General features: G+C 45.1%; 1 protein-coding gene across 1 annotated transcript in view; it reads right to left on the bottom strand.

Moving 5' to 3' along the window:
- The window catches only part of LOC134463874 (calcipressin-1-like), a 22,672-nt gene extending 15,400 nt beyond the window's left edge, over positions 1-7,272 (bottom strand). Inside the window, exon 1 of the mRNA XM_063217200.1 lies at positions 6,739-7,272. Within this exon, the coding sequence (XP_063073270.1) occupies positions 6,739-6,852 (114 nt within the window). The 5' untranslated portion in view covers positions 6,853-7,272. The remainder of the gene's footprint in view (positions 1-6,738) is intronic.
- Positions 7,273-20,000: the final 12,728 nt, after the last annotated feature.

A 20,000-nucleotide genomic window follows, 5' to 3' on the forward strand; every position in this document is an offset into this window, starting at 1 on the left:
ACTCCAATGATCTTCTTCGCTGTGTTCACAACACGCTGGAGTGTCTTCCTGTTTTTCTCCGTGCAGCTTCCTCCCCACACTGTGATGCAGTTGGACACGACTCTCTCTATGGTTCCTCTGAGAATGTTGTCATGATGGAGGGTGTAGCACTTGCCTTCTTTAGTTTGCGCAGGAAAGTAAGAGACGCTGATGGGCCTTCTTCGCCAGTGATGTGTTTGTGGTCCAAGAGAGGTCGTCGCTGATGTGCACTCCAAGGAACTTGGTGCTGCTCACTCTCTCCACAGCATCGCCGTCGATGGTCAGTGGTGGCAGTTGTTTTTGGACCCTTTGGAAGTTGACAACAATCTACTTGGTCTTGTTGACATTCAGCAGGAGGTTGTTGTCTTTGCACCATCTGGCCAGCAGGTCTACTTCTTCTCTGTAGTGAGTCTCATCGCCCTTGGTGATGAGGCCCACCAGTGTTGTATCATCCGCAAACTTCACTAGATGGTTAGTGCTGTGGGTCGTTGTGCAGTCGTGTGTCAGCAGCGTGAACAGCAGGGGGCTGAGAACACAGCCTTGCGGAGCCCCCGTGCTCAGGGTCAGGGTGCTCGAGGTGTTGTTCCCTACCCGTACTGCTTGTGGTCTTTGCATCAGGAAGTCCAGCAGCCAGTTGCAGAGGGAGGTGCTGAAACCTAGTTTGTCCAGTTTTCTGATGAGTTGTTGTGGTATTATGGTATTGAATGCTGAACTGAAGTCAATGAACAGCATTCTCACATATTTCCGTGCGCCTCCCTCATCACCATGTTTGTGATCATTTTCTCCATCTCCACTATACAGTAAAGAATTCACTCAGCGCTTAGAGAGCACTCTGGGATCAAATAGAATTTAAAAGATGTTAAATCAACTCTTAAATCAACACCTGTGTAGTCTCTCTCCCTCTCTTTATATCCAGAGTGCAGATTACACGCTGATAGGATCACCTCTTGGTGTTGTGGGACATCCCAGTGTTAGGCCAAGACTCTCTGGCTTGGCAATGTTTTCCAATGCCTGTTCCAAAGTGTACTGTGCACATGTCATATAGCCACATAAGAGGGTAGGCTTCTGGCGTTGCAGTAAAAGTGATATAAATAAATATATGAAACCTTTACCGTATTATTTGTTGAGCCCAAGGCCCGAGCACGCATGGCATGTTTACTGTACCTGAGTCTGATAATGTTGCCTGGATAAGTAGGCCTACTTTTGGGTAGAGAATCACCTCTGATCTCCCATTGAGCCCAGACACTCCACAGTACTCGACTGTGTACTAGCACGGTATCACTAATTAGTGATATTCGCAGCTACAATGACATTATGTAATTAGTCATGTGCATGTTGTTCTGTAGGACACTATGTTTGTCTGTCCATTGGTTGGAAACCATTTCTTTTTTTTCCTTTTTTATTTGTGTGACTTAGGCCTGCTGGCCGTGTTTAATAGAGTGACTGACATATTTACTATCACAAAAGCGTAGCTTGCAAATATTCCGAATATACATGTAGCCTTGTACATGAAAAAGAGGGCTGGAGGGCTGCAGCATTCAAATAGTAAAGTGGTGGTTTGAAGGTGATCTTTGGCCAAATATCAAAAAAGGGGCAGGACGCCAAGGCACTCTTCTTAAGATATAAAACCAATTTATTATAAATGCTAGTTCGTGTTTGAACTTCAAGAACTGCCAAAATGTTTCGACCAGCTACAGGGCCTTCATCAGGACAAGAAGCAGGGCTTGAGTTGTAGGGGGATGAGGGGGGATGCCATCCCCCCAACAATGAAAATGGTCTAAAATCATCCCCCTCAATGAAAATGGCCAAAATCATCCCCCTCTAAAACAGGCCTCCCTTCTTCACATATTGTGTTAAAATTGCACTTTTAACAACTACATTTTCAAAATTTTCTCGGGGGAGAAACCCCCAAACCCCCAATAATCTGAAAGCTAAGCTAACAGGGTTTCTCACCCAATAATCTGAAATCTAAGCTAACAGGGTTTCTCACTGTGATTACTCAATGAAGTGTCATTGACGTGACTTGGTGTTTGTCATAATGACGGTTCTCGATGAATGGACAAACTCCAAAGCATTACAATCCTTCCAGAATTTGTCACACAAATACAGACCTACATAGGCCTACAGACCAAGGTGAAAGGTGTGCTAGGGCAAGACTGTGACTTACACAATAGCATTGTTTCCCAATGATTGTTTCAAAGCCTATTTAATGATTAACCATTAACAACAATAACTCATTCACAAAAAAATATCCCCTTTCTTGTAACTGTGTGTGTTTCATCTGGGGTTTCACAGAAAAGCCAGGCAGATAGGAAATAAAAATCACCCCCACCACATCCAATCTCCTTTAAAGTGAACTGATGAACCCGGCTTGGCTCTGTCCAGGCTTTGTAATCATCATGCCTAGGTGATGACATCACAGCCCTAAAGCCGCTCGAAAGCCGATATTACGGACAGGCAGCCTGTTGGTCAGGTGCCATGTCATGGGCCCTTTTCAGGAACAGCATTAACCCCTGAATGTCAAGAGAATTGCAGGGTTGCCAGATATATCGCATGATTTCCATCCCAATAAATGCTCAAAAATCACACTGAGACCCTACGTTCCACCCAATATGATCGGAAGTCCATTTTGGTTTCTAAGGACATAAATCTACAGAAAACCCAGCCGATACGTGTTTTTTTGTTACTCAGAGAGGGCCACTGTAAACAGCCCAATTGGGCGGCAGTCTGGCAACCCTACTGCTGACTGAGCTCAGCTGTGGTCAACTAATGGCTTCTCTGCTTCAATGTACATCTTCTTTACATCGCATTGCATTTAAGCTGACAGTGAGTTAAGTGCGGACCAGATTCCCAGATCAGGGATAGACCTTCTGCCTTCAGTCCCTCAGTCCTTCAGTCCCTCAGTCCTTCAGTCGTAGATTTGGGTAAAGACGAAGCAATCTCATTCTTTCACTCTCATTCGAATCACTCTCATTCTGATAACCACCACTGCTACAGTAAGACCAATGCTAACACTTTACTTGACAGGTCATAAGCATGACATGGCACTGTCATAAATGTGGTAATAAAATGTCAGATCAATATTTCGGGAATTATACAAAGAGAGAAAATGGTAGCTCCATGGAAACCAATTCATTTTTCACTTCTGCAGGGGATGCTGCAGGTTGTTGGCAATCACGGGCTGTTTCACAGAACCTTCTCATACTGTATGTTCCAGTTTCTCTGGATACAGGTTCAGAAAGTAGAACAAAAAAGCTCTGCTACATGCTTCAGCCAGTTCAATGGAGAAGCTGATCCTAATTGCCACAATCCTTCAGCACAAGTTGATGAGCTAATTGGTGAATTCACCGGTTAGGAGGACAGGCAGAAGGAATATCTGGCAGGACTTTAACTTTTTCAATCCAGTTTCTTCACCCCTGCCCACATCCCCATGTGTCTGGAATGATTCAAACTTGAAAACATTGGATCCCCAGACTAATGTGCCTTTCATGTGCTCTGGGAACTATTATATAAAAATTGTCTATGAGTTGTCCAGTGGAAAATACCACAAGGGGGGCATTCATGTGTGCTTCCTATGTCGGTGTTTGGTATTTACCATAATTCCCACAGCCCATGAATGGACCATAACTCCATAACCTCTTTCACCATTTAGGCCAGAGCTGGGTACTCAGATACATCACTCTTCTTTGTCTGTCACCAGTAAGGATTTAGCAATGCTTCCCACATAAGCCTACCCCTTGCATTTGGCAAAACCTACCTCGCTTTTCCTTCCCTCATTCTCCCATTCCTAAAAAAGCAGTATGATGAAACAGTCGGATAAGTTTTGTGAATAGAGACAAAAAAGAAAACAAGATGTTTCCGACTGAGATGCATGAATGGACAACTTCCTCAGAGCCATTTGATGGTAACATGACCCCTTGCATCCAGTGTTGCCAGATTTGTCTGACCAAAACCGGCCAAAAAGGTTCTCAAAAACAGCCTAAATGCGCTAAATTCCGCCCAATTTCAACCAATTGCATTGGTTTCTATGGGCACAAAACGGCTTTAAAAAACGCCACATTTTTTACCCGTTTTTACCCGCAGACGGCCATCCCAAGTAGCTCAATTGGGCGGGCAACCGCCCAATCTGGCAACACTGCTTGCATCCAGCTGGGTAGAGCTGGAGTCAAGCCACTCACACTCACATGGGTGACTAAACTGACCCTGCCAGGCACATGGAAAAAAGCAGAGAGAGAGAGAGAGAGAAAGAGAGAGAGAGAGAGAGAGAGAGAGAGAGAGAGAGAGAGAGAGAGAGAGAGAGAGAGAGAGAGAGATGAAATGAAAATAAAAAGCAAAGGAAGGAAGAAGCCAGTAGCCCTGTCTAGCCGGATGCCTGACTGCTCAGAAGAATGTTATGTACACAGAAACATGCATGAGTTGCTTTTCCATGGGGCTGGGGCGTCATGAACAGATTAAGGTGCTTGACTGGTGCCCGGCCTAGAAATCCCCATTCCCAAGTCTTAGGCGCTCGTTCCGATCTGGAGGACTACATGCAATTTCCCTGCATCTGAGTTTGGAATCCCACCCACAGACACATTAATTAGATAAACGGAAGCTTCGTAAGCTGAGATATTTAGATTTTTATAGGCTGAGTTCAACATGAATGGTCTGGTCTGTTGGGCTAGTGATTATGCCCTTATGGTACGAAAGGTATTGGATGTGGATTGTTTTCATATAATCATATTCTACATGAGTCCGGAGAGCAAAAAAATGACCCAAATTGGGGCGATCCACCTCATTGAGTAACAATTATCTACCAACAATGTTTAAAATCATTGCACAGTAACACTTTATTTTACGGTGTCTTTTTAAGTGTATCTAGAATTATCAACATGTAATAGTATGTACTTACACAGTACTGTACATAACTGGCCATAATATACAATGTAAGTAATGTTACATGTTGTTACCTAATTAATGTGCTTTGTAACAGACAGAGATACGGTGTTATAAAGTCTGTCCTGTGCTCTTTCGGGTATGATACAAAATGAAATAAACAGTTTCATAGTTACAAGGAATGAATAATATTATATCATAGTCAAGCTTCACTTCTCTTTGTGTGTACTGTATATTCAGACACATGAAATATCCGTGCTGGCCTAGTGGCCAAAAGGGAGAGCTGTCATTTTACAGCAGACTGAGCTAAATATTACATGAGAACAAACAGGTTTTATCCCCTGCAGCCAGCCACCTAATATACTGTATGACGGACTGATGTCATGTTAGTGAAAAAGTTACCAAACTCAGATCAGTTACTTACTCGCTCTCGTCGGAATGGAATGGGGCCGTAAAAACACTATAGCAGAGAATAGAATGAGCAGGTGTGTCAGCAGCAAATGTTTGAAAACAAACACACACACACACACACACACACACACACACACACACACACACACACACACACACACACACACACACACACACACACACACACACACAGGTGTTTTTGCTTCAGTAGCACTCTGCATCGCTCTTGGTTGACCCTGTTCTTGTCTGCGTTCTTGTTACCACAGGAACATTAACTACCGTGTAGGACCTGTTAGCTAACGCATTTTCCATTGTGCCAATGCAAGCATATAGTAGGGCTAGGGCTATGGGTAATGTTTGTCAAAAGTAGGGGTCATTGGCTCCCACTAAGAGATCAGCATTAGATTATAGCCTTAAGCTGCATGGATCCAGTCTAGCCTTAAAGCATCACAAGGAGATGAGCACAGGAGTTCAAGAAATATGTTCTATGAATCTAGTCTACCCTAACAGCCAACATGAACAATAATTAGTCTAATTGTAAACATTTATTTTTCATCTGGAGCAATGTTGATGATGGTGAGGCACTGGACAAGATCACTGTCTATGCCTTCTGATTTCTCTATCAACTCAAATGTCAGAGACTAGGCTATCTGCAACACAGACACAAGGCCTACGTGAAAGTAAGCTACGTTTGTGTGGAGCCCAGGTGGTCATACGGTCACCTCGCACAAAAACACAAAAAGCTCAGGTGAGAGCTTCAGTGCACTGTCTGTACTAGACAGTGCATGAGATAACCTGCTGGGCTACATATTTCTGAAATGAGGACACTTTCCACACCGGCATTAGGGATCACATGAGGGCTTTTTTCCGTGCGGGTGTGTTTGTCTTTCCCCCCAAATCAAATAATGCTTGACGTTTGCGCGTGTTGCGTAAAGGCATTCGACAAGGGTGGTGAACTCGTCTTTGGTGTAGGCTAGGCCACCAGTGCCACGTTAGACCGCAGCACTGGGGGGTGGCAATACAGGTCTCGTCTCGGGGCAGGACAACAGCGCTCTCAACTAAGGTCCATAGACAGCTGTCAGTGGGGAAACGTCCGATGGGAAGCCAGGCAAAGGCAAATCCTCTATAGCTGCTAGGTAAGCGTAAAACCAAGCGCTGGAATTGGCGAGGCATGCTTCTGAACATGGAAGCTTCGAACAGGCCGTTTCGTTCATTCTGCACCTGCACTGGACCACTACAGAGACCGTATCTCTCTTGCAGGAGAATGCCCCTCCTCGGTATTATGATAGGGGCAGACTGTAACCGTATGCAGACCGAAGTCGCCTAGTTTATAGTTCTAGACGATAGCAAAACACACACACGTAAAGCACGGTGGAACAGTTAGTTGTTAATTATATGACATACCCCATCCCCTCTTCACAGTGGTTTATTTACCTTCAATTGGTCGTCATTGAAGACATCCTCCTGCACTTTACATGCGATAAGCGCGTTGGGAAGGTCGGCAAGCTCTACCGCAGCCTCCCCTGCGCTGTTTTCCGACTGCTGCATTGGGCTACTGGCGAACAAGCAATCACTTCTTGATGCTGCCCGGCTCTCGGAACACGAACAAGCTGATTAAATAGTGATTACAGCCGGGCGTTTGTTCCCATCACCAAACCTACCCAACAGCACGCAGGACAGCTAAACAACAGCAGTGGCATACCGGTCTCCATAGACCCACTAGGCTAAATAAGGTCAGACCGTTTGCAATGAGACAATACTTGTCCCGCGACAAGGTAAGCTACTGCAATAGCAATACTATAGTCTATGGCTGCCTTCGGAAGATGACGTTTTTGTTTTGACAGGCGGTGTCAGACAGCGAGCAGCTGCTGATAATGGCTATTCCTGTCTGCGCGCTTTCCGCTATACCGGTCCAAACGCCTTGTGTCTTCACTTTAACATCACCGTGCGCCCCTTTGCTGAGTTTGCGAAGTATTTCCAAAACATTCCAGATAGGCCTATCGCAATCACATCCGACACAGTCATTACTGCATCCAGCCAATATGAAAATACCCAAGATGCAGAGATGCTCTAGATTATGCTGCCAAACGACGCCCTCCTTTGGCGGAACGAGGAACGTCTAGTAACCACAATCTTACACTCACCCTAATCAACTAAGACATTACACTCGTTTTATCTTCCTGACAATCGTGCCATAAACAAGGTGGTTTCAGTGATTCAAAACATGACCAAGCATCAAGAAGGATGCTTTAGACCCATTGAATCCATTTATTAAAAGTTCTCTCTCCAAAACAATTCCCCTACTATATTATGTCATTACAACAGCATTGCAATGGCCACATCCCACCTCAGCTTTTCCCAGCCTGATCATGAACATATCTTCGTTGATTTATTTATAATATGTGTGTATGTGAACCAAAATATTTTTGTAATTTCCTTGTAGGCTTCAGGTCTGTCTCTTAGTAGCCTACCGTCAAGCACTGTTGAGTGCTGTAGTAATGCATGAAACACATTCCGAATACACACATCAGTGGTAAACAAAACTGGTCAGGTAAAAATTCAAAAACTAATAGATTCACATTTTGGTGTGCATTTAGTGACTTGTTGGTATTGTTGAGGTTATCCATACCAATAGCCTATTTATCATCTTAACTTTCTTCATGAATTTAATAACAATTCATTTATCATTACAATTTTACATGATCATTTCCACTGTTTGCTGACTACACACTATAGGCCTACACAAAGAAAACATGCACAAGATACACAACTAAAATGAGATAGATAGATACCAGATAGATAGATAGATAGATAGATAGATAGATAGATAGATAGATAGATAGATAGATAGATAGATAGATAGATAGATAGATAGATAGATAGATACATACATACATACATACATACATACATACATACATACATACATACATACATACATACATACATACATACATACATACATACATACATAGGCTACATACATAGGCTACATACATAGGCTACATACATAGGCCACAAAAATGCATACATGCATACATGCATACACACATACATACATACATACATACATACATACATACATACATACATACATACATACATACATACATACATACATACATACATACATACATACATACTGTACATGCAGAGGTATAAACATAAAAATAAACACTGATGTATTTACAAAATCAGTTTAATATAATATAGGAAAATACTATGTTATATTATGTTATTATGTCTTACAGCGATTATACACCAGTTATTCCACTGTACCTAATGAAGTAGATACACTGTAAGACTGCTCCTACTTTTACTTAAAACACCTCTGCATACTGGAAGCGATTGAGAGAGTGAGGTATAAAGAGAGTGGACTGTTACAGTGTGCTTTCACATAGGTGAAAAGGGGCCACGCGTATGACGACTGGTGACTGTTGCGGAAGGCGTGCCTTGGTCTTAAAAACGATCCGATCAGCATGGGCCCATGCTGAAACCACGTTCCACCACAGAGCGGATTTATCAAGGCAAGTCATGTGGAGATCAGGGTCCAAACTTCACCATAATCCTCAGTATGGGGGGATGTGATGAGGGTGGTTGATAGAGAGAGAGAGACACTTCAAGAAAGTATGTGCATATGAGAGAGAGAGAGAAAGCGAGAGAGAGAGAGAAAGGGAGAGTTTTCCTTGAGCTTGCAAGGCACGAGGGCAGAGAGGGTTTGACCAGCGACAAACAGGAGTGTTAAGCACCTCTTTGCTGTGCTGGTCGATCTCAGATTCCAGAGCACATTTTACAGTGATTCGCAGCGTTTCTCCTTCTTCTGTGTTTTTTTCCCGACATGGCGGAAGCTAGGAAAGCGTCGTCTTCTAGCTCCGAGTTCTCGCTAAAAGCACCGCTGATCCAAGAGGAAGGAGGGACGGCTTCGGATTCGGATGTTATTGGGCTTGGCGGTGAAGAGGAGGACATGGACGATGGTGTGGAGGTGGCGGAGGAAGTGGATGAGTATCTCAGCGAGGACGACTTGTTGGACGGAGACGAGCTGGAAATGGAAGATATCCCAGACTCCATGAACGGGCTGCCCGCCGTCACAGTCTCACGAGCAAAAGTGAAAGAGCCAGAAAAGGTGAACGAAGTAAATACCGCAGCAGCTGTAGAGGAAGTGGGACAAGTCGATCAAGCCAAACCCAAACGGCCCAAAAAGTCAAAGTTTTCCCTCAAAAGAAAGAAAAAAATTGACTCCGAGCAATCTAGAGGGGCTGAGTCGGCAGGGGATGGGCTGCTTGAGGAGGCACTGGAAGAGACAGAGGAAGCTGAGGAGCAACAGATGTTGGAATTTGTAACGGAGAAAGGCACAGAGGAGCTGCTGGTACAGGAGGTAGAGGTAGAAAAGCCGCAACTCTTTCAACCTGAGCAAGTCAAGAGCAAGCCGGCTGAAACCCAAGAACCAACGAACGAGGCAAGTACAAGCGGTGTGCCTGCAGAAACTGTTGTAGTGAGTCCTTCTGAGGAAAAGCCTCAGGAAAAAGACAATTTTACAGCAGATATGGGAGAAGATATAGATATAGATATAGATATAGATATAGATATAGATATAGAAGAGGGACAGGACCTAATGGACGATGAAGGGTTTGATAGTGCGGTAGAGCAAGTGTCAACCATAGCCACTATTGAACAGCTGACTGCAGACAAGCCGGCAGTGGCAGGGGAGCCAGGGAAACAGCCAATGGGATTGGCCGAAGGTGAGGCCCCACCACAGGGTCACGTTGTGCAGCCAGCCGAGTCAGAGGTAATCCAGGAAGCAGTCCCACAGCCGACAGCAGAACCCAGTGATGCTGGAAATGGTGATGAATGGCAGCAAAGAAAGGTCAAAGTTACCTTTGAGTCAGACAGGATTGTGCCTGAGTCAGTGGCTGAGGAAATACAAGATGCTGGGGAGGAAGGAGAGGAGATTGGCCTTGAAATAGATGAAGCTGTGCCTCCACAGCAGGCTGAGGTATCTGAAGCTACTGCAGATCCATCCAAGCCTTCAAGTGAAGCAGATGTAAAAGAGCCAGATGTACCTGACATAACTGCATCACCCCGAAAGCAGCAAAAAGAGATAGTCCCTGATGAAACACCAGATGTTTTAGAAGAAGAAGTGATGAGTGAAGATGTAGGCGATTTAGAGGAGGGTATGGAGGTGGGAGAGTATCTGGATTTGGAGGAAGGGGAGGTCACGGTACTGAACCCTGCATTTACGGGGTCGCCAGAGCTGGAGACACCTGAGCAGGTGTCCAAGCCAGAGCCTGTGGAGGTGGAGGTAGTAGTTGAGCAGGACAATGTAAAGGCAGCCACAGTCGAACCCGCAGTGTTAAGTCCACAGCAGGAAGAAGCAGTCGAAACAGCAGTGGAAGAAGCTGTGGCTAGTGTTGTGACAGGAGAAAGTGTGGAGAAAGAAGAGAAGGAAGATGTACAAGTAGTAGAAACAGTCGTGATGGCAGAGGATGAGCCTGTGACAAGTGAAGTGGAAGCAGCAGTGGAGGAACCAGTGCAGGTAGAAGAGGTTGTGGAAGAGCTGGAAAATGTGCAGGTAGACGAGGTTGTGGAAGAGGTAGATGTGACAAAGACTGCCTCAGATGAAGTTGTGGAAAGCGTAGTGGAGGAAGAAATAATCGATTTGGCAGAAGAGGATCCTGTTCTTGTCCAAGAGATTGGGCCAAGAGTAGTGCAGGAGGAAATTATTGAGGTAGTAGAGGAGCAGGCTACACATGTAGTGGAGGTAGAGCCAACAAAGACAGAGGTTGTGGAAAGTGCAGTGGAGGAGGAATCTACCCAGGTGTTGGAGAAAGAGATGCCTCAGTCACCACATGAAGATGAAGTAGCTGAAGAAGTAGAAATAGTGCAAGAGGTTACTGAATCAGCACAAGAAGAGCTGAAAGTAAATGAAGAAGAGTCCATCCCAACAGCTGAGGAACTGACTGTGCAGAGAAGAGAAAGTATGCAGCCAGCTGAGGAACTGACTGTGCACAAAGTTACTGAGGACATTGTTGAGGCAGTAAAGGAGGAGGCTGTGCAGAAGGTAAAGGAGGAGATCATTGAAGCAGTGAAGGAAGAGACTATCACACCAGCTAAAGAAGAGGCTGTGCTAAATACTGATAGCAAAGATGCAGTGGAGACAGACACTGCGCCAAGCACTGATAGCAAAGATGCGGTAGAGATAGAGACTGTGCCAAGCGTAGACAGTGAAGATGTAGCAGCAGAAGTGACTGTGCCCCAAACAGAAGAAAAAGAGACAGCAGACACAGCAGAGGAAGGGCAAGAAATAGAGGAAGCCGAGATTGTCACTCCAGTGGAAGAAGAGGTTGTACAAGAAACAAAGGTTGAAGAGACCAGCAACACAGCAGAGCCTGGACCATGTGATCTGAAGGAAGATGCCACCAAACTTGTGGATGAAATTGTTTCCATAAAAGTAGAGGAAGAGGAGGCTGAAAAGCCAGCAGAACCTATGCCAAGCATGATTGAGGAAGAGACAGTGAAGGCAGTCATAGAAGAAACTGTCAGCACAGCAAAGGACGAGCATTTCCAGAAAACAGAGGAGGAGATAGCTGTCAAAACAGCTGAAACTGTGCCATCTGACAAAGTGGAGAAAGAGACAACTCCACCAGCTGAGGAAGACATTGTGGCCAGTTCCGAGAAGGAAGAGTCTGTCCAGATGGCAGAAGAAGTTATCTGTGAGGAGACTTTTGAGGTAGTGGAAGAACAGACTGTGCAGGCAGCGAAGGAAGAGACAGACGTCCAAACAGTTGCAGTACTGCAAACTGTGCAAACCGAAGAAGCAGAAAGCCCCAAACCAGCAGAGGGGGAGGCTGTGCCAAAAACACAAGAAGGAGAGACTGTCAAATCAACAAAGGAAGAGCCTGTGCAAGAAGTGGATAAAGAGGCTGTGAAGGCTGCAGAGTTAGAGGCTGTACAGAAAGTAGAAGAGGTTGAGGTCACTGTAAAACCAGAAATAGCCACTGTTCAGAAAGCAGATGTGGCGGAGGCTATTCAGAAACCTGAGGCAGAGGTTGTGAAAGAAGCAGCAACACAGATGCCAGAGAAGGAAAAGGCACACACTGCCATTCAGGAGCCTCCCAAGCCACAGGCGGCTGACAGGGATCAAGCAAGGGCTTTAGCGGAGGGGGTGGCTGAGCATGTGGAAGAGCCAAAGCCGGTCAGAGCTAAGGATTTATCAGCTCCATCGGAGGGACTGCGGCAGGCAGCGGAAAAGCCTAGAGAGGTGATGCGGGATGAGCCCATACCCTCCCCCGCCCCTGCAGCCAAGGTGTTAGCGGAGAAAGTGCAGCCAATCAGCACAGTGACAGGTGTGCCGTCCACTCCGGTGATGGGAGGTGCTGCCAAGAAGGAAGAGCTGGTGCTGGCCACTGAGAAGAAGCCAAGAGTGGTGGTGGCGGCGGCTCAGCCAGGGGAGGGAGTGATGACGCAAATGGAAGAGCTGAAGAGGGCGATCCAGAAGGTTAGGGCAGGGTCAAGGAGGAGGAGTCGGGTCCCTGAGACTCCATCTGAGGAAGACACAGTGCCCTCGTGGGTGCGAGCGAGACTCAAGTCGGACGAAGAGCACGTGCACACAGGTGCCCCGAGCGAAGACGATGTGCCCTCGTGGGTGAGGGATAGACGCAAGTTGGAGGCAGAAGTGGAAACAGCTCATGCCAGTATCCCGAGTGAAGCCATTAACAAACCTACAGTGACAGCCTCAGCAGCTACAGTGACAGCAGCCACAGTGAAACCTGCAGCCTCGGCAGCCCCGGTGAGGGAGAAAGTGACAGCAGCTCCAACAACATCTTCAACACCCCTCCGATCGACAACCCTACCGCCGCCGCCACCACCACCAGCAGCTACCCCAGTGCCACCGCCACCATCAGTGGCAGCCCCACATGCACCAACATCTTCAGTGCGAGTACCACTCCCAGGACTAACGCCAGGCTTAGCATCAGCATTGACAGCAACTCTTAAAAGGGCAGTCGCAAAACAGGCAGCCCTAGCCCCAGCCCCAGCCCCAGCCCCAGCACCAGCACCAGCACCAGCCCCAGCTCCAGCTCCAGCCCCAGTCCCAGTCCCAGCCCCAGCCCCAGCCCCTGATGTGACTCCATCTGAGGTGACGTCTACTCCCTCTACTCCCGAAATCTCATTCAGGAGCAAACAGGTCAGGTTTGAGAATGGATCCACAGGGGGACCGGTGATTGTTCCGCCACCCATCAGGAAGTCTGCCTTGAAGCAAAAGAAGGAGCCCAGTACAGGTCAGGTGGAGAGAGAGAGGGAGTGGGAAAGGGAGAGAGAGCGGGAGAGAGAGAATAGAGAGAAAGAGAGGGAGAGAGAACGGGAGAGGGAGAGGGAGAGGCAGAAGGAGAGAGAGAGGGAGAGGGAGAGGGAGGAAGCAAGGAAAAGAAAGGAAGAGGAAGGGAAGAAGGCCCTTCAGCAGTCAGCCAGCATGGGGAGCCCAGCACCTCGGGACTTCAATCCAGATACCGATGACTATGAGATCGCCCTCTTTGTCAAGGTAAGCTTGACAACAACTGCACAGTCCACACACACACACACACACACACACACACACACACACACACACACACACACACACACACACACACACACACACACACACACACACACACACACACACACACACACACACACACACACACACACACACACACACACACACACACCATTTAAACCTTGCCAATTTATTTTTAATTTATTTCCTTTAAAGACCCACCCATCTCTTTCACACACAACAGTACAAGTTCCACAATACAAATACAACACTTTATTTAAAGTGATACTGTCCCGTTTTTGGAAATAAGCTCATATTACACATCCCCTTGAGTTAAATAATTGAGTTGGACCTTTTTCCTGTGCTTTCAACCGTTCTCTGAGTATGGTATTGCAAATTTTACCTCCGTGCTAGCAGTAAACATTAAGTCCTATGAGACCAGCTGGCGGCTAACTGGTCTCATAAGAGTCAATGTTAACTGCTAGCTTGGGGGTAAAATTTGCACTGCCATACCCAGAGAACGGTTCAAAGTACAGGAGAATGGTAAAACCCTGTTATTTAACTCAAGGGGATGTGTAAGATAAGCTTATTTCCAAAAATGGGACAGTATCACTTTAAGGTCAAAATTTTCGTTGTTTCCAAAATTGACTGCCCATTTACAAATTTGATCTTCTACATGGATACATATGAAGTACATTAATGAATAAAATAATACTGATCTGTCCTGAATACATTCTGCAGCCAAAGATTTCCATGACGTCATTCAAAGTGGCAGATTTACACGGAGAGGTTACACCTTTTCATGTATGAACAATAGCAATCAGAAATGGTAACCTGGCCCCCTGGCCAATGCTAAATGGACATGAAATTGTGTGTTTGGCACCACTCGCAGGGGACCCAAAACAATGCGGTCAGACACAGACAAAAAGTCAGACAGGACTGTTGCACCTGGTCCAATCCCCTCTGTCGAGCTAGGTAAAAGTGCACATTTACAATTCATCATGACCACCAGAGGCATGCACAGACATTTTGGGGGGCAGGTGCTGAAGGGGGAGGGGGCATGTGGAACTTCCAGCTGCCTTACTGGAGACCATATACTGTATTATATTAGAGCATTATTGTAACATGATTTTGGTCGTGCCACATTTGTAGAATATCATGTAAGCATGTACCACAGTACATTTTGATTGAAAAACTTTCAAAAAAAAGCTTTCAAAAATGGCACTGGTGGTGGTAGTAAATATTTGTGAAAAAGATGGCATTTGTGAATGTGCTGCATGCATTCTGGAAATAAAAAATACAGACTTCAAGCAAGCTGTTAATAATTTTAAGTAACAAATGATTTTACTTCTAATTTTACCTTCATTTTACCAGGGAAACAAATCAAGTTGAGATGAATACCTCTTTTTCAAGTGAGCCCTGGCAACGGTAACACCCCATGTCATATTACAAAAGACAGGACGCATACAAAAACAGAAAACATTTTTTAAAATGTATATAGAAATAAATACACGAAACAAAGTCAGAAGTTTAAAACAGAAAGGCCACAGGGCCACAGTCACAGGCTACAGTGTCCACTAAAATGACCCTTTTTGCTGTGTGACTCCTTTAACTCCTGTAATCCCTAGTATCTGCTGCCTGGACAGGACACTCTTTGAAGATGGCAAGTGCCATTTAACACGGATTGGCAACAGTTATGCAGTAGGGTGTGTAGCTATCATGCTAATTACACCAATAGAAGTTGCTAGCACTGTTAGCATTGGTGTTGTCGGGAAAGAGGTAGTAGTAGCAGAGTAACTTTATTGATCCCAGAGGGGAAACTCAGGTCAGACAGGCTGTAGCATGGTTTAACAGTTAGCAGTTAATTGCATTACTGTTAGTACAGTGGAACGTCTGATCTGGTCATTTGGTTTGGTAATTCCTGGTAAAATTTAACACAAGAGATATAAGTAGTGTTGTAGTGTAGTGCTGTATATTTTTATTATGTAAATGTGATCATAATTACTGGGTTGAGCCAACAGGTATGAGTATTTCAGGATAACTTGACAAATTGCCATTTAGTATTTATTGTATTTATTATAATAGTGTCTTAACTAGAGCAGGGGTGTCAAATTCATTCAAGTTCAGGGGCCACATGCAGCCAATTTGATCTCAAGTGGACCAGACCAGTAACATAATTGTGAAATTCACAATCACATTGCTAGTCAATCATCTCGTGGTGGGTGACAGTGGGTATATCAGGAGCATTGACTATAAATGGCGACCAAAAAAGACATGCTCTCAAGTATTAAAAACCCGAAATCTCAAACAACTGAAACTAATTTTGTAATGGGCTAGAGATTTATTTCTTATTTCAACATTTTTAGTTTTTTCTCTTCATGGCTGTGGCCGGATTGAAGCATCTGGTGGGTCGCATTCGTGCCCCAGACCTTGTGTTTGACACCAAGGGCTCACAACTGCAATTAAAAATCTTATTCTCAAACATCAATTTAAAAATAAAATCAAGCTGAACCCTAGAGGTAAGAAAATACCTAACCTTAATTACCTAAGTGTTAAATCTGTTTGTTATGTAAGCATTCAATTAAATAAACAAAGCTATGTTTTTCTCCGATGTAATCTACATCCATTGGTCATATACTGTAGGTCTTGACCCTTCTGCAGGAAATCAAGTGGATGTTTTTTCACTTTTCCCTGTGATCAAAACAGAACCCTGTGTGTTTGTGAGATCATAATGGGTCAAGGGTGACATTCCATAGGCCACGTGGTTTCCACTCACATGCCAGGCAAGTGAAGACTACTTAGTAGTGTGACCAAGCACTTGTAAAGAAAGAGAGATGGGGTGGGGGGCTATGTGCATTTAAGACCCTGTACTGCAAGCATTACAAGCATGTGTGTGTGTTGTGTCTGAGTGATCTGTTAAAGGAGATTCCATTTGACCCTTCACAGTAGTCAGCTGATCTGCAGAGCAACCCACAGCACATTTTCAGTGCGGCATCTGTCATGTGTAGTGTAGCGAAGGGGAGTAGAGTTGTCCAGCTGGGACTCGAACCCAGACCTTCTGGGGTAGTAAACCGGGGCTCTGACCGCTACACCAAAGAGCCAGGCTCGTTGGCGTGACAGTCAGAACACACCCACAACCCTAGTGATGGTCACTCCATCACACTGCCTTCCCCTTCGGGAAGCGCACCTGTGCGCTTGACACACTCATGGTGTCCCTCACGCAACTGCCCATCATGCTTCTCCCATCCAGTGTGCCCCATCATCAATGCTTCACCCATCACTGGGGTCCCTCACATGGGGGTCACCAATTCTGGGGGTCCCTCACATGGAATTACGGCTCACACACAATGGGTACGCCTCCGATGGCCTCACGGTACCATCCCACTTCTGACACCATTTGTAGCGAAGGGGAGTAGAGTTGTCCAGCTGGGACTCAAACCTGGACCTTCTGGGGTAGTAAACTGGGGCTCTGACCGCTACACCAAAGAGCCAGGCTCGTTGGCGTGACAGTCAGAACACACCCACAACCCTAGTGATGGTCACTCCATCACATGTAGACTCTTGCACGCCATTTGCACTGGATATTATATGCAGTAGTGGTCCTAACCACTTGGGACTCTATTCAGAGGGGCAGGGGTGGTGACAGGAGGGGACAAAGGGGACAGTTGTCCTGGGTCCAGCTAGAGAGGGGGCCCAGAATTGGGTTCTCATTACATTGCATGTATTGCGCTGGGGGCCCCTTTCAGATTACTTTGTCCTAGGCCCTACCAAATCTGTCAGTGGCCCTAGACATGGGTAATTGTTAAATAATTATTTGATATTTACATACCTCGATGTGGTGGACTGTTTGGGGCCCCTACAGAGGACAGAGTTGGTGGGGCGCTGGGCACGTGTGTGTCTTTTGGTAAAACCAGCTCTGTTATTATGACCAGAGCAGTAATTGTTGATGTCTTGCGATGAGACAAAGCAAAACAAAAGGTAATTTTTACTTGTACACTCGTTCAAGTGTATGATTGATAAGGTTTCTTGGGTGGTTTTGGAACTTTTTGGGGTTATGATTTATAACCTCTTATGGAATTATCAAGACGTGATTACCTGGACCATTTGATGACTTGGTAGAGAGGATATCATCTCATATTGGTGGAGGGTCATATAGTAGTACTGCATTTAAGCCTGATATCACTGGCTGCAAACATGTCATCATTGACACATTAGTCTCATATATTGTTTTGTTCGTTCAAAGATTCTCATTCATCATGCTCGTGTTTTCCAGGGTTTAGCAATAAATAACTAGACTTCATGGAAATTGAAAGATGTTTAATTTTTTCAACTGAGCCGCTTCATCAATTTCTGCTTGAAAGTACAGATATTAACATGCTCAGTTTAACCCCTTTGCACAGAGTCAATGTTATAACCTTACTGTCACCAAAATTGTAATGAAAGTCTTCATCTGTTACATAAGGCTCTCATTAATGTCATCCATTTTGTTATGATGTACTGTAGTTGAACCTTTTCATCAATGTGTAAATGTACATGCCTGCTGGCCAAAGAGACTACCTACTCAGAGGTCTAGTTGTTTCAGGGAATATGTGACCACAGTGACTCTCACTTTCTGGTCCACACATTTTGTTTCTAGCTGAAACATTACTGTACTTGTCAAATCTGAGCTGTCAGGTTTTTACACACATTGATCTCACTGGCCTAGATTCATATTTGGTATTTAATTGTATTTGGCTTTGAATTAGCATGGCATGATTGGTTGTGCTCTCTCTCTCTCTCTCTCTCTCTCTCTCTCTCTCTCTCTCTCTCTCTCTCTCTCTCTCTCTCTCTCTCTCTCTCTCTCTGTAATTGGTGAGTAATTCTGACTGCAGTGGAGTGCTGGGTGTTAGGATGTGTGTAAATATCACTTCTCTTCTCTTCTCTTCTCTTCTCTTCTCTTCTCTTCTCTTCTCTTCTCTTCTCTTCTCTTCTCTTCTCTTCTCTTCTCTTCTTGTGTCCTATTTGATACCTTTTGTCTTCAAGATGTAGCTAGATTAACACTATGTGGTGTACTTTCAGAGCTTAGGCTTTGGTGTGGTTATAGCAGGAATAGAATAAAAACTGTACTCTTTCTGACAACAACAAGGAGCTAATTCATAAGTGTGGAAAAAATCTCTCTCTCTCTCTCTCTCTCTCTCTCTCTCTCTCTCTCTCTCTCTCTCTCTCTCTCTCTCTCTCTCTCTCTCTCTCTGCCTCCCTTCCCCTGTCTCTTTTTTTTGAGTCGCTAGTAGGCTAGGTCTTGATGTTATGAAATTAGGCTACCGTTACAATCACTTCCAGAGTAATCTTTTTCAAGAATAGTATAACTGTGTTTGTGCGAATGTGTGCCTATGTGTGCATATGTGTGTGTGCACTTTCTCACATGAACCCTGAACAATTGGCGCCATACAGCAACCTCAAGATCTGGTGTGTGATTGTGGGAATCTGTATGTGTGTGTGAATTTTGAAAGAGCTTTGAGTCGACTTGTTGTGATTGTAAATACATGTTGTATGGTATTGTTGTAGTAGGCTATTGTTCACACACACACACGCACGCGCGCACACACACACACACACACACACACACACACACACACACACACACACACACACACACACACACACACACACACACACACACACACACACACACACACACACACACACACGTAAAGATGGTGGACCAAAGCACCAAAATCTTAATCCCTTTGGAAAGGTCTAAGTAGTCCACTCAGGCATCACACATTATAATGGACTTCTTTATGTGTGCAGCTCAAAACAGCCACACATGCACACACACACACACACATTTGCCCTTTTTTTCCCAAGATAACCTTAATTACGTAAAGTTACGGTATAGGCCTAGGTGTATATGCTGCTTTGCTACTTTACTGTTAGAACCACATAATGCAACATCGTCAGTGTTTACAGTATGATTATGTAATGCCTCTCTATTCATGGCTGTTTGTGTGTGTTGTGTCTTTCCCTCTTACACTAGCCACTGACTTTACGTTTATTAATACCACACCACCAAACCTCCACACCCACCGACCCGTCGCAGCCCCCCCCCCCCGCTCCGCCCCCCCATCTCTCTCTCTCTCTCTCAGACCACCCACTGAGTATACTTCCGCTGATCATGATCCAC

The sequence above is a fragment of the Engraulis encrasicolus genome, chromosome 15, assembly GCF_034702125.1.
Source record: "Engraulis encrasicolus isolate BLACKSEA-1 chromosome 15, IST_EnEncr_1.0, whole genome shotgun sequence".
Lineage (NCBI taxonomy): Eukaryota > Metazoa > Chordata > Actinopteri > Clupeiformes > Engraulidae > Engraulis > Engraulis encrasicolus.